Source organism: Trichechus manatus, unplaced genomic scaffold (assembly GCF_000243295.1).
Source record: "Trichechus manatus latirostris isolate Lorelei unplaced genomic scaffold, TriManLat1.0 scaffold00011, whole genome shotgun sequence".
Classification (NCBI taxonomy): domain Eukaryota; kingdom Metazoa; phylum Chordata; class Mammalia; order Sirenia; family Trichechidae; genus Trichechus; species Trichechus manatus.
In genome coordinates this window covers 10514208-10531372 of record NW_004443947.1, presented here as the reverse complement: position 1 = coordinate 10531372, position 17165 = coordinate 10514208, and the positions used below count along the sequence as shown (strand labels likewise).

Below are 17165 nucleotides of genomic sequence, written 5' to 3'. Positions count from 1 at the left end.
TCCTATTTTTTCTTATATGAACTTCATAGTTTTTGGCTTTATATTTAGGTCTTTGATCCATTTTGAATTACTTTTTGTGTATGGTGTGAGGTATGGGTCCTGTTTCATTTTTTTGCAGATGGACATCCAGTTTTGCCAGCACCATTTGTTAAAAAGACTGTCTTTTCTCCAATTGATGGACTTTGGGCCCTTGTCAAAGATTGGGTGACTGTAGGTGAATATGTTTACATCTGTGTTCTCCATTCTGTTCCATTTGTCAGTGTATTTGTCGTTGTACCAGTACCAGGCTGTTTTGACTACAATAGCTATATAGTAGGTTCTGAGGTCAGGTAGTGCGAGTCACTCTACTTTATTCTTCTTCTTCAATAGTGCTTTACTTATCCAGGGCCTCTTCCCTTTCCATATAAAGTTAATGATTAGTTTTTCTATCTCTTTAAAGAATGTTTTTGGTATTCGGATCAGGATTGCATTGTATTTGTAAATTGCTTTGGGTAGAATTGTCATTTTCACAATGCTGAGTGTACCTATCCAAGAGCATGGTATGTTTTTCTTATTTATGTAGATCTTTTTTGGTTTCTTGCATAGTGTTTTGTAGTTTTCATTGTATAGGTCTTTTACATCCTTGGTTAGATTTATTTCTAAGTATTTTTATTTTTTTTAGAGGCTATTATAAATGGTATTGTTTTCCCGATTTCCTTTACATTGTTCTCTTTATTGGTGTATAGAGATCCAGCCGATTTTTGTATGTTTATCTTGTATCCTGCTACTCTGAATGTTTCTATTAGTTCCAGTAGTTTTCTTGTGGACTCTTTTGGGTTTTCTATGTATAGTTTCATATCATCCACAAATAGGGACAGATTAACTTCTTCATTACCAATTCGGATGTCCTTTATGTCTTTTTCTTGCGTTATTGCTCTAGCTAGGACTTCCAGCACGATGGTAAATAGGAGTGGTGATAAAGGGCATCCTTGTCTTGTTCCCATTCTCAAGGGAAATGTTTTCAGCCTCTCTCCATTAAGAATGATGTTGGCTGTTGATTTTGCATACGTGCCCTTTATTATGTTGAGAAATTTACCTTGTATATCAATTTTATTGAGTTTTATCAGGAATGAGTGTTAAACTTTGTCGAATGCATTTTCTGAGTTGATTGAGATGATCATGTGATTCTTTTCTTTTGTTTATGTGGTGGATTATGTTGATTGATTTTCTAATGTTGAACCATGCTTGCATACCTGGTATGAATCCTACTTGGTTGTGGTGTATTATTTTTTTGATATAATGCTGAATTCTATTGGCTAGAATTTTGTTGAGAATTTTTGCATCTATATTCATGAGAGATATTGGTCTGTAATTTTCTTTTTTTGTGATATCTTTGCCTGGTTTTGATATCAGGGTTATGCTGGCTTCATAGAATGAATTTGGAAGTACCAATTCCTTTTCTATGTTCTGAAATAGTTTGAGTAGTGGTGTAAGCTCTTGTTTGAATGTTTGATAGAATTCTCCAGTGAAGCCATCTGGGCCAGGGCTTTTTTTTAAATTATCTTTTCAATCTCTTTCTTGTTATGGAACTGTTCAGACTTTCAACATCATTTTATGTTAGTTTGGGTAGCTAGCGTATTTCTAGAAATTTGTCCACTTCCTCTAGGTTTTCAAATTTATTGGAGTATAGTTTTTCATAATACTCTGTTATGATCCTTTTTATTTCAGTTGGGTCTGTTGTAGTGCCCCCCATTTCATTTCTTATTTGGGTTATTTGCATCATCTCCTGTTTTTTCTTTTGCCAATTTGGCCAGTGTTTTGTCAATTTTGTGGGTCTTTTCAGAGAACCAACTTTTGGCTTTGTTGATGCTTTTTATTGTTTTTCTATTCTCTATTTCATTTATTTCTGCTCTGATCATTATTATTTCCTATCTTCTGGTGGCTATGGGCTTCTTTTACTGTTCACTTTCTAATTGTTCGAGTTGTGTAGCTAATGTTTTGATTTTGCCCCTTCTTTTTTGATGTGTGCATCTATTGCTATAAATTGTCCTCTGAGGACTACCTTTGCCTTGTCCCAAAGGTTTTTGTAGGACGTGTTTTCATTCTCGTTTGATTCTAGGGATTTTTTGATTCCATCTTTGATTTCTTCTATACCCAGTGGTTTGTAAGCAGGGTGTTATTCAGTTTCCATGTAATTGGTTTTTTTTTCCTTGCTCTTCCTGTTGTTAATTTCTACTTTGATGGCATTGCAGTCAGAGAAGATATTTTGTATTATCTCAGTGTTTTGGATTTTGTTGAGGGTTGCTCTGTGGCCTAAGATGTGGTCTATTCTGGAGAACATTCCATGTACATTGGAAAAGAATGTGTACTTTGCAGCTGTTGGGTGGAGTTTTCTATAAATACCTATGAGGTCAAGTTGGTTGATTGGGACCTTTAGATCTTCTGTATCTTTGTTGAGTTTCTTTCTAGATGTTCTGTCCTTTACTGAGAGTGGTGTGTTGAAGTCTCCTGGTATTATTGTGGAACTGTCAGTTTCTCTTTTCAGTGCTGTTAGAGTTTGTTTTATGTATTTTGGAGCCCTGTCTTTGGTTATGTAGGTATTTATTCTGGCTATGTCTTCATGATAGATCATCCCTTTAATCATTGCATACTGCCCTTCTTTGTCTTTTTCGGTGAATTTTCTTTTGAAGTCTGTTTTATCTGAGATTAGTATTGCCACTCCTGCTCTTCTTTGGTAGCTGTTTTCTTGATATATTTTTTCCCATCCTTTGATTTTTAATAAATTTACATCTTTGTTTCTAAGATGTGTCTCTTGTAGACAGCATATTAATGGATCCTGTTTTTTTTAATCCATTCTGTCACTCTCTGTCTCTTTACATTCAGTGTAATTATTGATAGTTGTGAGTTTATTGCTGTCATTTTGTAGTGCTTTCTTTATGGTGCAGATGTTCTCTTTGTTCATCTTACTCTTCTGTGCTGAATTCCTTTTGTTTGTGGATTTTTTTTTCATTTTTTTTGTTTTTGTAGGTTTTGTTTTTACTGAGACTTTATATTTTTCTTCTTTATTTTGATGAGTATGTTTGTTAACTTTCTTTGCGGTTACCTTGAAATTTACCCTTATCTTCCTAGGTTTGAGCTAGTCTATTTTTACTTGATAGCGCCTTGCCTTCCTCTTCATTAGAAAGTTATATGCCTACACCATTAATTCCCTCTTTTATTGTTCTGATGTTGTTGTCATTTGCAGATTAACCTCTCTGGTTCTGTGTTGTAAATCTTTTGGTTTTGGACAGTCCTTGAGAGTTCATTTACTAGACTGGTATCTGGCTGGTGCAATCTTGCATCCTAGATTTAGGCTGTGGTCTTTTGTTGATTGTTGCTCAAACCAAAGGACCCCCTTTAATAATTCTTGTAAGTTTGTTTTGGTGTTTACATATTCCTTTAATTTCTGTTCATCTGGAAATGTGCAATTTTACCATCATATTTGAACGAGAGTTTTACAGGATATATTATTCTTGGCTGGCAATCTTTTTCTTTCAAGGTTTTTTATCTGTCATTCCATTGCCCTCTTGCCTGCATGGTTTCTGATGAGTAATCAGAGCTTAGTCGTATTGTTTGTCCTCTGTATGTGACTTTTTATTTTTACTGAGCTGCTCTCAGGATTCTTTGTTTGTCTTTGGTTTTGGCGAGTGTGAATATGATATGCCTTGGTGATTTTCTTTTGGGGTCTATCGTATATGGGGTTCATTGAGGTTTTTAATGGTCAGCTTTTCATCTTTCACTATATTAGGGAAGTTTTCTGTCAGCAATTCTTCAATGATCCTCTCTCTGTTTTCTGTTTTCTCCCCCTGTTCTGGAACTCCGATCACTCACAGATTTTTGCTTTTGATCATATCCCACATCATTCTTGGAGTTTTTTCATTCTTTTTTCTGATATTTCCTCAAACAGCATTGTATCCAAGTGTTTGTCTTCAGTTTTGCTGATCCTGTCTTCCATTCTTTCACACCTGCTCCTCAGACCTTCTATGACACTGTCCATTTCTGAAATCTTGTTTATCTTTTAGATTTCTAATTGTTGTTTTTGATTTCTAGTTGTGAATTTATTTTGATATTTTGTTCCTGTGTTATTTTCCTGAATTCTTCCATTTTTTTGTCTGTATTTTACATGAATTTATCTGCCTTTTCCATGAATTTGTCTATTTTTTCCTCATTTTTGTCTCTTTTTTGCTTCAACTTTTGGATAGCTCTGAATATTAGAGATTTGAATTCCCTATCAGGTAGTTCTAGTGGCTTTTCTTCTACTGGAAAGTCATCTGGTTTTTTATTTTGGATGCCTACTGGAACCATCCCATCCTTTTTTTATATGTTTTGTTATTGTCTGCTGTCTTTGGGACATTCAGTAGTTATTTTCTTCATTTATTGATTGCAGTTTTTTTTATTTCATCCTGCATTTTTTGTTTTATTTTGTTATGTCTTAGCAGGCAGGCTGTGTGTTTTTTTTGGTTGCTTGTCTGTGGACAAGATCCTTCTCACCTCCTTGTCCAATGGGCAAGGTCAGTCACTCAGCTATGGTGGAGCAGGGCAGGTCCAGCTGAAGGGGTAGGACTGGGATGGGTTGATTGTGGCACATATGGGGGCCAACAGGGTGGGCTAGGGTCAGTGCAGGACAGGTTCCAGTAAGCTATGCCTGTGCTGCTCAGAGGTGTGATGTTCAGTGCATGGTGCAGGTAGGCAGGAGGGAGGGAGGAGATTGTTATGCGTGGAGCTAAGATGTTTATGGAAAAGAAGAGACAGAGGAGAGAAAAACAGGAGCCAAAAAAACAAACCAAAAAGTGCTGAGGGTGCTTGGTGTTTGAGTGGAAAGATGAGAAACTGAGAAATGAAGAAAAGCAGAAAGGACAAAAAGGCAAATAAAAAATAAATTAATAAAAATTAAAAAAGAAAAGAACTTTCCCCAGGGATCCCACTGGTGCATCTGCGCAGATAGGGAAGTAGGTCCCAAGCCACGCAGTACAGACTGGCTATAAGTGGCTGAGATGGCACACAGCACCAGGTATTCAGGAGACAGGAGAAGAAGGTAAGTAGAGAGATTTGAGAAAATGAGAAATGAAGAAAGACAAAAAGGCAAGAAAAAAAAATTTAAAAAAATCAAGAAAAACCCCAAGGAATTCCACCAGTGCAGCTGTGCAGACTGGCAAAGTGTCTCCCAAGCCTCCCAGTACAGCCTGGGTAGAAGGGACAGAGATGGCACACAGTGCCAGTTATTCATGAGACAGGAAAAGAAGGTAAGTAGTGAGAGACGAGAAACTGAGAAATGAAGAAAGATGCAAAGAAAAGAAAAAAGGGAAGAAAAGCCCACAGGGATCCCACTGGCATGGCTGCGCAGTCTGGGGAAGTAGCTCCCAAGCCCCACAGTACAGCCCGGCTAGAAAGATCTCCTGAACCTGGAAAAGAAAAAGAAAACAAACAAACAGACAAAACAAAACCAAACAAAAAAAGGCCCCAGGGATCCCACCAGGGTGGCAACGCTTACTGGGAAAGAAGTTCCCCAGCCAAGTGGCACTTCACAGCGTGTCAAGAAGAAGCAAAGATGCCACATGGAGCCAGATCTTCAAGAGTAAGGAGGGGAGGAGGTGAGAGGCAAGGAAGAAACCAAAAGAAGCCAAAAAAAGCAACACTAGCAACCAAGAAATGGCACTGCAGGAGCCAGCCAGTGTGGACAGGGCGAATCCAAGTGGCACATAGCTGGCGCCTCCTGGACCTCAGTCACTTGGCCTGCTGGGAAGCAGCAGGTCAGCCTGCTGGGAAGCATCTGAGCAGGGGGAAGAAGGGGGGTGGGTGGGAAATTGTATATCGCTGGTTACTGGGTGCTCTGTCTCCTGCTGGGAGCTTTGTGAAGCTGCTTTCTTGTACTCCCTGCCCACTGATCTCCAACAGGAGTCTAAGATGGTGAATCCGTGCTGTGTTAGCAGATAGGGGACCTCCGCTCATATGTCTCCTTGCTCTCTATTCTGTGTCAGTTTCTTATTCTGTTCGGTGCTTGGTTGAGTTCTTTACCTCTTCATTTGATGCTTAGGGTTCTAGGATTGATGTTTGTCTCTTTTTCTTAGTTTTTTGCATCTTTGCTGTGGAGGGACAGCATGGTGCTTCTGTCTGTAGTTCCATGTTGGCTCTGCCTAGTTCCATAGTGTTTTCATTGACTGATTTTTTCAGAAGTAGATTGCCAGGCCTTTGCTTCAAGGAGCCTCTAGGCAGACTTAAACCCTCAACTTTTCTGTTAGCAGCCAAGTGGGTTAGCCATTTACACCACCCAGGGACTCCCAAAGTCACATTAACTGCTGTATATTATTTGACAGTAGCTTTATTTAGGTTTCATCTTCATGCAGTGAAATTCACTCATTTTAAGTCTACAGTTTAATGAATGTTAGTAATGTGCAGTGTTTGATAAAGTCCATCATAATCAAGATAGAAAACAGTTCCATCACCCTAAAAGTTTCTTTGCGTCCCTTTACAGTCAATCCCTTCTTCTGATCCCCAGCCCAGGCAACCCCTGATTTGCTTTCTTAGTATAGGTTTGCCATTTGTAGAGCTTCATATAAATTGAATCAAACAGTATTAGTGTTTTGTGTTTGACATCGCTCAGGCAGCGTGATGTTTTTGAGATTCATGTTGTTGTGTATATCAATATTTTGTTCATTTTTTTTGCCAAGTTGGCATTCCACAATATGGTTATACCATTGACCAATTGATGAACATTTGGTTTGTTTTCAATTTGGGACTATTATAAGCAATCCTGCTATGAACATTCATATAGAAAGCTTTGTGTGGACATGTTTTCTTTCATTTTTTTTTAGGGGGTAATACGTAGCAGTGGGATTGCTGGGTCATATAATAAGTGTATGTTTAACTTTTAAGGTACTGCCATAAATTTTTCCCAAAATGGCTGTGCCATTTTGTGTTCCCACCAGCAATATATGAGTGTTCCAGTTGCTCTACATTCTTGGCAACACTTGGTGTTGTCAGTCTTGTTAACTTTAGTCAATCTAGTGGATCTGTAGTGGTATCTCATTGTGGTTTTAATTTCATCTCCCTGATGGCTAGTGATGTTGAGCTTCTGTTCATGCGCTTACTGGCAGTTTGTGTCTTATTTTCTGAAGTGTCTGTACAAATATTTTGCCCATTTTTAATTGTGTTGTTTTCTTATTTTGAAGTTTTAAGAGTTATTTGCATATTCTGGATACAAATGCTTTATCAGATATATGTTTTGCAAATATATTCTTCTAGTCTGTGGCTTGCCTTTTCATTCTCTTAACTCTGTCTTTTAAAGAGCAAATGTTTTAGTTTTGATGAAGTCTATTTTATAAATTTTTTTGGTTTGTGCTTTTATGACACCAACTTTTTGAAGAAAACTAGGTTAGTGATGATGTTTTCCCAGATGAGAAAATCAAGGCTGTCTTAGTCATCTAGTGCTGTTATAATAGAAATACCACAAGTGGATGGCTTTAACAAAGAAAAGTTTATTCCCTCACAGTCCAGTAGGCTACAAGTCCAAATTCAGGGTGTCAGCTGCAGGGGAAGGCTTTCTCTTCTCTTTTGGCTCTGGAGGAAGGTCCTTGTGATGTGTCAATCTTCTCTTGGTCTGGGAGCATCTCAGCGCAGGAACCTCAGGTCCAAAGGACATGCTCTGCTTCCGTTGCTGCCTTCTTGGTAGTATGAAGTCCTCCTTCTCTGCTCGCTTCTCTCTTTTATATCTCAAAAGAGATTGGCCTAAGACACTATCTAATCTTGTAGACCTCATCAATATAACTGCCACTAGTCCATCTTATTACATCATAGTGATAGCATTTATAACACGTCGGGAAATCACATCAGATGATATAATGGTAGACAATCATACAATACTGGGAATCATGACCTAGCCAAGTTGACAGATATTTTTGGGGGACACAATTCAATCCATGACAAAGGCTTAGATTACAGAAACTTTGGGTAGTAGAACTAGGTGTAATGCCCAAATCTTTGGGCTTGAAATCACAAGTGACTCCCAATATCCTGCACCATCTCTGTGTTGTCCTAAGTAGTGCTGGGCTAACTTTCTCCATCTTCCTCCCTTCTTTCTTCCACCTCTCAGTCAAAAGACCAGCCGGATTATGGAATGTATTCTCGAATCTCCTCCTCCCCCACTCACAGCCTCTATGTCTTTGTGAGAAACTTTGTCTGCAGAATTGGGGAAGATGCTGAGCTCTTCATGTCGCTCTATGATCCCAACAAGCAAATGGTTATAAGGTAGGTGTGCTTAGTATTGCTGGACCTCTCTGTGTGGGGCAGTTTAAAGTCAGTAGAGCACAGAGTGTCTTTTCTTTTCATCATTACTTGTGGTGGAGAAATTCCCACCCAGAAGAGAAACCAGGTCTATCTGAGATAAGGTAATAACTTCTCTGGAGGGTGTGGGTGTCAGATGGAAATTTCACTGCCACCAAATTTTTCCCACAGTGGGCATATGGTTATAGGGAAATAAGTTTTGATTATTGAAAGACAACCAGAAATAGAAAGACTCAGATAGGTAGCATTTGGATAGAGGAAAAAATACTGGTTTTTAAAATGGGAGTTGAGAAATGACTGGTGAAAACTGCAGATCCTCCAGGGCAGCAACAGGTTAAAAGTGTGGGCTCTGCAGTCTGCCTAGGTCCCCATCCTGGCTTGACCGCCATCTACACTGTTAACCTTGGCCAGGTTGTCAGTCTCGCTTACGTCTCAGTTTTCCGTTTGCAAGTTATCAGCACCAACCCCATTGGGGAATTTATTTTAGGCTTTAATGAGAAAAAGCCCATGAAGCACTAAGCACAGGGGTTGACACATGGGTACTTGTGTTCCAAGTGGCAGAGGCCATTATTATTACTACTTTTATTAATTTCTCTTGGGAATGGAGGAAGTGAAGGAACTTCTTGGTGCCTCAGCTCAAGAAAGGGAAAACACCTTTGGGAATCTCCAGGGAAAAGATTTTGGTGTACTGCCCACCATCCCTGTTCCCCCAGGACTCACCACCCTTCCTTCAGGGTGACTGCTGCCTATCTCTCCAGTGGGGTTTTAGACCAACACATGGTCCCATATGTGAGGTCACCAGTTGAACCATTTGAATGGAGCTGGAGCATGATCCCTCTGCTTCTATGGAGAAAATGGAGACAATAATGTGTTCTTGGCTTGGTTGTTATGATGATTCAATGAGATAGCATACAGTGCCCTAGTGAATAGTGGCCCTTTAGTAAATAATGGTTCCACTGGAGACATTTATGAAACATGGAGGGCATGTCCATCTAAGAAGATTGTACTGTGGTCAGTATATGATCTCATTCAGTCCTCTACTCCATGATGTTTGGGTGAGGAAAATGAGGCTCAGGCAGGTAAAGTGATTGGCCCAAAGTCACACATAGTTATTAAATGACAGAGCTGAGATTTATACCAGGTCCATCTGACTACAAAGATGAACTTTTTCCTCACTGTAGTCTGATGCCAAGGAAAGAACTGTATCTAATATCCCAGGTGTTTCTGGCTAGGGTTTCAGCACAGTTATGGTGGAAATCTATTCTTTATGGTTAATGAAAATCCCCAGTATTAAAAACTGAGCCTTATTCTTCTGTCTAGGCCTCAGTAGGCACTGAGAGCGAGTGGTCCTGGTACCTCATACAGAGCCCACCCTTAAATGGTTTGCATATCATAGACCCCTCCTTGTTCCCTCCCTGTCAGCTGCTCCCAGGGCACCTGGGAAAAAAGATTCTGAAAGCATTCACAGGACCCCCCCGCCCCACCTCTCCAGAAACACGAGGGCTCCTCCTGGCTGCATTGACAGGGGTGGCTGGTCTCCTGGTCCATCTAAGTGATGGATAGGCCTGGCCCCAGCTTTGTGGAGGGAGGCGATGGATCAGCGAGATGGCAGCTCTGTTCCCTGAAGTGTCACACCAGATGACGTGCTTGATGGGGTGTGCCTGAATGATACCTGTGAGAGTGCCAGACACAGGGCAACCCTTGGGAGACAAGGAGAAGGAGCTGAAGGGCAGAAGCCAAAAAGAAGAGGAGAAAATGAAGAAGAGAAGAGGCATGGCACAGGAAAGGGGCATGGAGATTTGGAAACACTCCCTGTATCAGTGTGACGCTGGATAGCTGCTCTTTTACTAAGAAATCTTCAGTCCTTTATGTCCTGACAGATAGTGAACAGCAGGCAAGTTAAGGCATCCTCTGTATGGCCCAGATGCGGCTGGGGAGAATTTGGTTGGAACAGATCTTTCAGTGTTGGGGTAAATCATGCTCAGATTCTTAGTGGATCCCTGAAGAGATATGGATTGGGAAATTTAAATAAATGTTTGCCAGAAAAACAAAAGAAGCATCTCAGTCATCAGGCCAATGGCAAGGCTATGTCCAAAGAGCTGGAGGAGGAGTTGGAATAGTCCTCCTCACTCCCTTGAGGAGGGTGTCATTGGAGGAGACCTCGCCTGTGTTGTCACCACGTGGGCCTGCAGATTCTACTGCTCAGATCTTCCTGGGCAAGGATGGATGGGGCCAGCTTGGTCCTCTAAATTGCTTTTCTTATTTATGATTGTATTTCTCCTAGAAGAAAATTGCTGGTGCTTGCTGTTTAGACCTTGTAGGCTGGTTCACAAAGACGCCTGCTACGTATGATGGAAAGTTCTGAAAAACACCCAGACAACTTACTATGTACAATACGGTAATAGCCAATGGGCAGTGATGAACAAAACCAAATTTTTGGATGGAAACTTTGTTGCTAGTTTGCTGTAAATTCCAACCATTAAAACTTTTAGATCTTACTGGAAAAAAGAAAAAGAAAGGTACATTTGGCTTGATTGAGTTTTAACCGTTGGTAACCCAGGGCTGTGTGCATTTTCCTGATCGGTTCCATTTCCCCCTGAACTTTGCTCAGACTGCTCTCATTAATCTTCTAGGGGTGACTGCAGAGAGAGGAACAGACATCAGGGAGATCGAAGCTCAAAAAAGAAGGCAATTGCCCTTAACTCTGCTTAACTCTTATCATGCCTTCTTGGGCTAACATGGCTTTTGAGCTTTATTTTGCCTTTTTTCTTCCCTCTAATTCAAGATCATGGGCAGTGATTTAGCAGCAGCTCTATGCTCTTGGATGGTGTGGAATACTTAATGAGTCAACTCAGTAAACTGTGCTAAGCTTCTTCTAAGTTAAATAAGTGCTAGACGTCTCAATCTTCCTGGCATGGCTGGACCCGACTGATAGGAGCCACACAGCGTGGTATATGGTTGCTAGAAGATAAGAGGTAGTAAATGATCGGACGTAGGAGTTGTGTGACTGCCCCATGTAAAACCCTTCAGTGGGTTTCTGTTATTCTTAGGATCAAGTCCAAAATCTTACGAGGCCTACAGGGTCTTCCCTCTGCCTCTATTTTTTTTTCTTACTGCTTTCTTCTTGGATCAGTTTCTTAGATACCTCAAGCCCCTTCCTGCCTCAGGGCCTTTGCACGTGGGTTTGCTTTTCTTGAAACATTTCCCTTTCCTGCTCTCTTTTCCTGACCTATTTCATTTACACGTCCTTTCCTCAGCAAAGACGTTCTCATCCAGACTAGGCCAGGCCCTTCTGTTGTACGTTCTCACAACATCCTGAACTTTTCTTTACAGCACTTGTCACAGTTATGCGTAAATAGTTATTTAAGTGTATATTGGATAATGGCTGAAGCCCTGTATCGTCCATCACAGCACGATATTCCATTCAAGGAACGATAGTCCTACATCCCAAGGTTAATTTAAAATAACCCAAATCTCTACTCAGTCTCTTAAGGAAATGTGAAAGGGGAGTAGGATGGTAAGGGGAGTACATTCTTAATGTCTAGTAAAATGCACTAAAATACCCTCCCCCATCTCTACCACTCTCAGTAACCGTACAGAGAATGCAGCTGATCTTCAAAAATATTAAGCTGCTGTGCTAGAATTTCCTTAGCCGATGGGGAAGGTAAAGAGGTTGTGCATATATATATGTTAGAAATTTTATGCCCCTGGTACAATGTGACTGTTTGTCTAATGCCTGTCTGTTCTTTGAGACCATGATCTCTAAGAGGGAGGGACAGTGTCTGTCTCAGATAGTACTATAACACCAGCAGCCAGTATGGTGTTGGGCATATGGTGGATGCTCAATGAATAGTTCCTGAATGAACGCTGAGCCCCTGGGAGTAACGTGGTGCTGCTCTTCTTCCCGCAGTGAGAACTACTTGGTGCGATGGGGTAGCAGGGGCTTCCCGAAGGAGATTGAGATGCTGAACAATCTGAAGGTGGTCTTCACGGTGAGTGTGCCCTCTCTTCTTGTCGACATGTTCCACATTGACAGAAGATGTGGACTTGGAAACGAAGCTAGTTAGTTGGTCAGGATGGAGCATGGCCTAGGTACAGCACTGTATTCTGGGCTTTACATGGAGAAACAGGGAAGTGAGTACCTGGGCAGTGCAGACAGTTAGTAGGCTTGGATGCTAACTGGAAGGTTAAAGGTTCGAGTCCACCCTGACAATCTACTTCTGAAAAACCCACCACTGAAAGCCCTTTGGAGCGCGGTTCTACTCTGACACATATGAGGTCACCATGAGTTGGAATCAACTCAATGGTAACTGGGTTTTTCTTACGGGGGCATTGTATCCTCTCTTTCTTCTCTCTTCCGTCCTTCCTTGTTATCTCTTTCTCTCTAACACACTCATGTGCACACAGAGAACACATGCAGAGCACTATATAAACAAGCACAACCCTCTTTGAGTGGCAATGTCTGGGTGAACTGGCTACAGCAGCTATTTTGATTTTCTGGTTAATTCATGGTTAACCTGAGTCTCATTCTTTGGTTCAGGACTTTCTGAAAACCTTTTTAAAATGTGTCAGTAAAAGGTAAGATCTTCCTAGAACATTTCCTGCCTTGGCAAATTGGATATTCTGAACATAATTGAGTCATAGATGATTAAAGATCTTTTGGGTCCTTGGGATCATCTTTCTAAATACCAGTACTCGCTGGGAAAGACTTATATGTGGAAACACTGAAATCAGTTGTTACCTGGATGATTTATTTCTGAGAGTGAACCTGGCTTTTTGCCTCTGAATAAAAGAAAGAATAGAAAGAAGGACAAAAGGTTATAATTTCCAGCAGAGACCCTTCCCTTGTCTCATTTCCATGTAGTTGTGTTAAGAAGGGAGTCCCTGGGCAGTGCAAACAGTTAATGCACTCTGCTGCTAACCAAAAGGTTGGAGGTTTGAGTCTACCTAGAGGTGCCTCAGAAGAAAAGCCTCTACTTCTGAAAAAGCTGTCTACTTCTAAAACGTCAGCCACTGAAAACCCTATGGAGCACAGTTTTACTCTTGACACACCTGTGGTCTCCATAAGTTGGAATTGACTCAATAGCAACTGGTTTCAACTGGTGTTAAGAGGGTGGCCTCAAAACAAAATTCTAACTCACAAATAAAGACCAGACTTACTGACCTGACAGAGACTGGAAAAACCCTGACAGAGACTGGAGAAACCCTGACAGTATGGCCCCCGGACACCCTTTTTGTTCAGTAATGAGGTCGCTCCTGAGGTTCACCCTTCAGTCCAAGATTAAACAGACCCATAATACAAAACAAGACTAAAGGGGCACACCAGCCCAGGGGCAAGGACTAGAAGGCAGGAGGGGACAGGAAAGTTGGCAATAGGGAAAGCAAGATCGAGAAAGGAGAGTGTTCACATGCCATGGGGTTGGTAACCAGTGTCAAGAAAACAATATGTGTATTAACTGTTTAATGAGAAGCTAGTTTGTTTGGTAAACCTTCATCTAAAGTACAATTATCTTCTGGGCAACATGGCACTCTAGGCAGAAGCACCACACCGTCCCTCCACAGCAAAGATCCAAAAAACTAAGGAAAACAGAGAAAACAGCAATCCTGAAACCTTAAGCATCAAATGAAGAGATAAAGAACTCAGCCGTGCACCAAATGGAATAAGAAACTGACAGAGAACAGACAGCGAGGAGAGATACATGCAGAGGTCCCCTATCAGCTAATGCAGCACAGATCCGTCATCTTGGACTCCTATCAGAGATCAATGAAGGGGGGTGGGTATGAGAAAGCAGCTTCATGGAGCTTCCAGCAGGAACAACCAGTAACCGGCGTTATATACTTGCCCACCCCCCACCCTTCTTCACCCCTCCTTGGCCTCCTCTGCTTCCCATGGCCACAATCTCTTGGCCGGGCAGCACCAGCTGCTTGGATTCCACCTTCCCAAACTGGCCGACTCCCTGAGTGCCATATGTTGGCTGCTGGTGTTGCTTTTTTCTGCTTTTTTTGATTTCTTCCTTACCTCTCATCACCTCCCCCCTCCTTTCTCTCAAATACTTGGCTCCATGTGCCATCTTTGCTTCTTCCTGAAAGGCTGTGAAACTCCACTCGAATGTGAAACTGCTTTCTGGTACATGCTGCCACGCTGGTGGGATCCTGTGGCTTTTTGAATTATTTTGAATTATTTGTTTGTTTTCTTTTTCTTTTCTCAAATTGGTAGCCCATTCTAGCCAGGCAGTACTGCGCGGCTTCGGACCTACTCCCGCAGTTTGTGCAGACGTGCAGAGGGATCCCTGAGGGTATTTCTTTTTTCATGTTTTTTTTCTGTTTTTTGAGGGGTTTTTCTTGTTCTTTTTTTTAAAATTTGTTCTTTTTTTTCTCCCCTCTTTTTGTCTTTCTTCATTATTCAGTTTCTCATCTCTCTATACCTTCCTTCTCTTCCTGTCTCCTGAACACCTGGCACTGAGTGACACCTCTCCAGCTTCTAGCCAGGCTGTACTTCAATGACTGAGAGCAACTTCCCCAGATCTTGTAGCTGCACCGATGGGATCCCTGGAACTTTGCTTTTCTTTTTTCTTTCTAATTTTTATTTATTCATTTTCTTCTTTTCTTTTTTTCTTCTTCTTCTCCTTTTGTTTTTTCTCCATTTCATAGTCTCTTATCTCTCCACTCCAATGGCAAGCTTTTTTGTTTGTATGATTTTGGCTCCTGTTCCTCTCTCCTCTCTCTCCTCTTTCCCATACCCATCTTAGCTCCACACATCACAATATCCCCACTCCATCCTGCCTACCTGCACTGTGCACTTAACATCACACCACCAAGCAGCACAGGCACGGCCTACAGGAACCTGCCCTGCACTGATTACTGGCCTGCCCTGTCGGCCCTAGTACGTGCCACAAACAACCCATCCCAGCAACTCCTCTTCACCTAGACCTGCCCTGCTGTACCATATCTGAGCAACTGACCCTGCCAATTGGAGAGGGAAGCAAAAAGTATCATGCCCACAGATGAGCAAACAACAAAGAACACACAGCCCGCTGGTGCAGACATAGCCAAATAAAACAAAAAAAAAGGATGAAACAAACAAATATACAATCAATAAATGAGAAAAATAACTACTGAAGGCCCTGAATACACAGACAATATCAAAACATTTACAAAAACAGGACAGGATGGTTCCACTAGGCGTCCAAATTAAAACACCAGATGAGTCTCCAGTGGAAAAAAATGCACTAGAACTACCTGATAGGGAATTCAAATCTCTCATACTCAGAATTAGCCAAGAGTTAAAGCAAAAAGCAGACGAAAATGACGAAAAAAAATAGACAAATTCATGGACAAGACAGACTAATTCATGGAAAATACAGACAAAAAATGGAACAAGTCAGGAAAATAATGCAGAAACAAAATGCCAAAATAAATTCACAACTAGAACTTGTAAAAAACAACAATTAGAAATCCAAAAGATAAACAACAAGATTTCAGAAGTGGACAGTGTCATAGAAGGGCTGAAGAGCAGATATGAAACGGTGGAAGACAGGATCAGTGGAACTGAAGACAAACACTTGGGTACAACTCTGTTTGAGGGAAACTCAGAAAAAAGAATTTAAAAAAATTGAAGAGACCGTGAGAATTATGTGGGGTACAATCAAAAGCAAAAATTTTTGAGTGATCAGAGTTCCAGAACATGGGGAGAAAACAGAAAATACAGAGAAGATCCTTGAAGAACTGCTGACAGAAAACTTCCCTAATATCATGAAAGATGAAAAGCTGGCCATCCAAGAAGCTCAATGAATCCCATAGAGGATAGACCCTAAAAGAAAATCACCAAGGCATATCATAATCACACTCACCAAAACCAAAGACGAACAAAGAATCCTGAGAGCAGCTTGTGAAAAACAAGAAGTCACGTACAGAGGAGAAACCATAAGACTAAGCTCAGATTACTTGGCAGAAACCACGCAGGCAAAAAAGCAATGGTATGACATATATAAAACCTTGGAAAAAAAAATTGCCAGCCAAGAATAATATATCATGCAAAACTCTCATTCAAATGCGGTGGTGAAATTAAGATATGTCCAGATAAACACAAGTTAAGGGAATATGTAAAAACCAAACCAAACTTACAAGAGTTATTAAGGGAATTCCTTGATCTGAGAACAAACAACGTCAGCTCACAGGGTGAATCTAGGATGCAGGATCGTACCAGCCAGATACCAGTCTAGGAAATGAACTCTCAAGGACTATCCAAAACAAAAAGAAATACAACAGGGAATCAGAGAAGTTAATAAGTAAATGATAATAGCATCAGAACAATAAAAGAGGGAATAAACGGTGCAAGTATAGAACCTTCTAATGGAGAGGAAGGCAAGGTGATACCAAGTAGTAACAGACTGCTTCAAACTTAGAAAGAGAAGGATAAATTTCATGGTAACCACAAAGAAAGTTAACAAACCTACTCATAAAAATAAAAAGGAAAAACATAAAGTCTCAGTTAAAACAAAACCTACAAAGCAAGGTGATACCAAGTAATAACAGACTGCTTCAAACTTAGAAAGATAAGGACAAATTTCACGGTAACCACAAAGAAAGTTAACAAACCTACTCATAAAAATAAAGAGGAAAAACATAAAGTCTCAGTTAAAACAAAACCTACAAAAACAAAAGAAATGATACAAAGTATCTTCTCTGACCATAATGCCATCAAGGTAGAAATTAACAATAGAAAGAGCAAGGAAAAAAAAAATCAATTACATGGAAACTGAATAACACCCTGCTTACAAACCACTAGGTAATAGAAGAAATCAGAGATGGAATCAAAAAATTCCTAGAATCAAACGAGAATGAAAACACATCATACAAAAACCTTT

The 17165-nt window shown here is 40.7% G+C and overlaps 1 protein-coding gene across 4 annotated transcripts in view; it reads left to right on the top strand.

Moving 5' to 3' along the window:
• The window catches only part of DOCK2 (dedicator of cytokinesis 2), a 548036-nt gene that overhangs the window by 50847 nt on the left and 480024 nt on the right, over positions 1-17165 (top strand). For 2 of the 4 annotated variants that reach the window (XM_004371215.2, XM_023726512.1), the window contains 2 exons: positions 8108-8262; positions 12209-12290. In XM_004371215.2, coding sequence (XP_004371272.1) covers positions 8108-8262; positions 12209-12290 — 237 coding nt within the window. Of the gene's footprint in view, positions 1-8107; positions 8263-10463; positions 10697-12208; positions 12291-17165 lie in introns of those variants that run through there. The other 2 variants (XM_023726514.1, XM_023726513.1) reach the window with 2 other exon arrangements.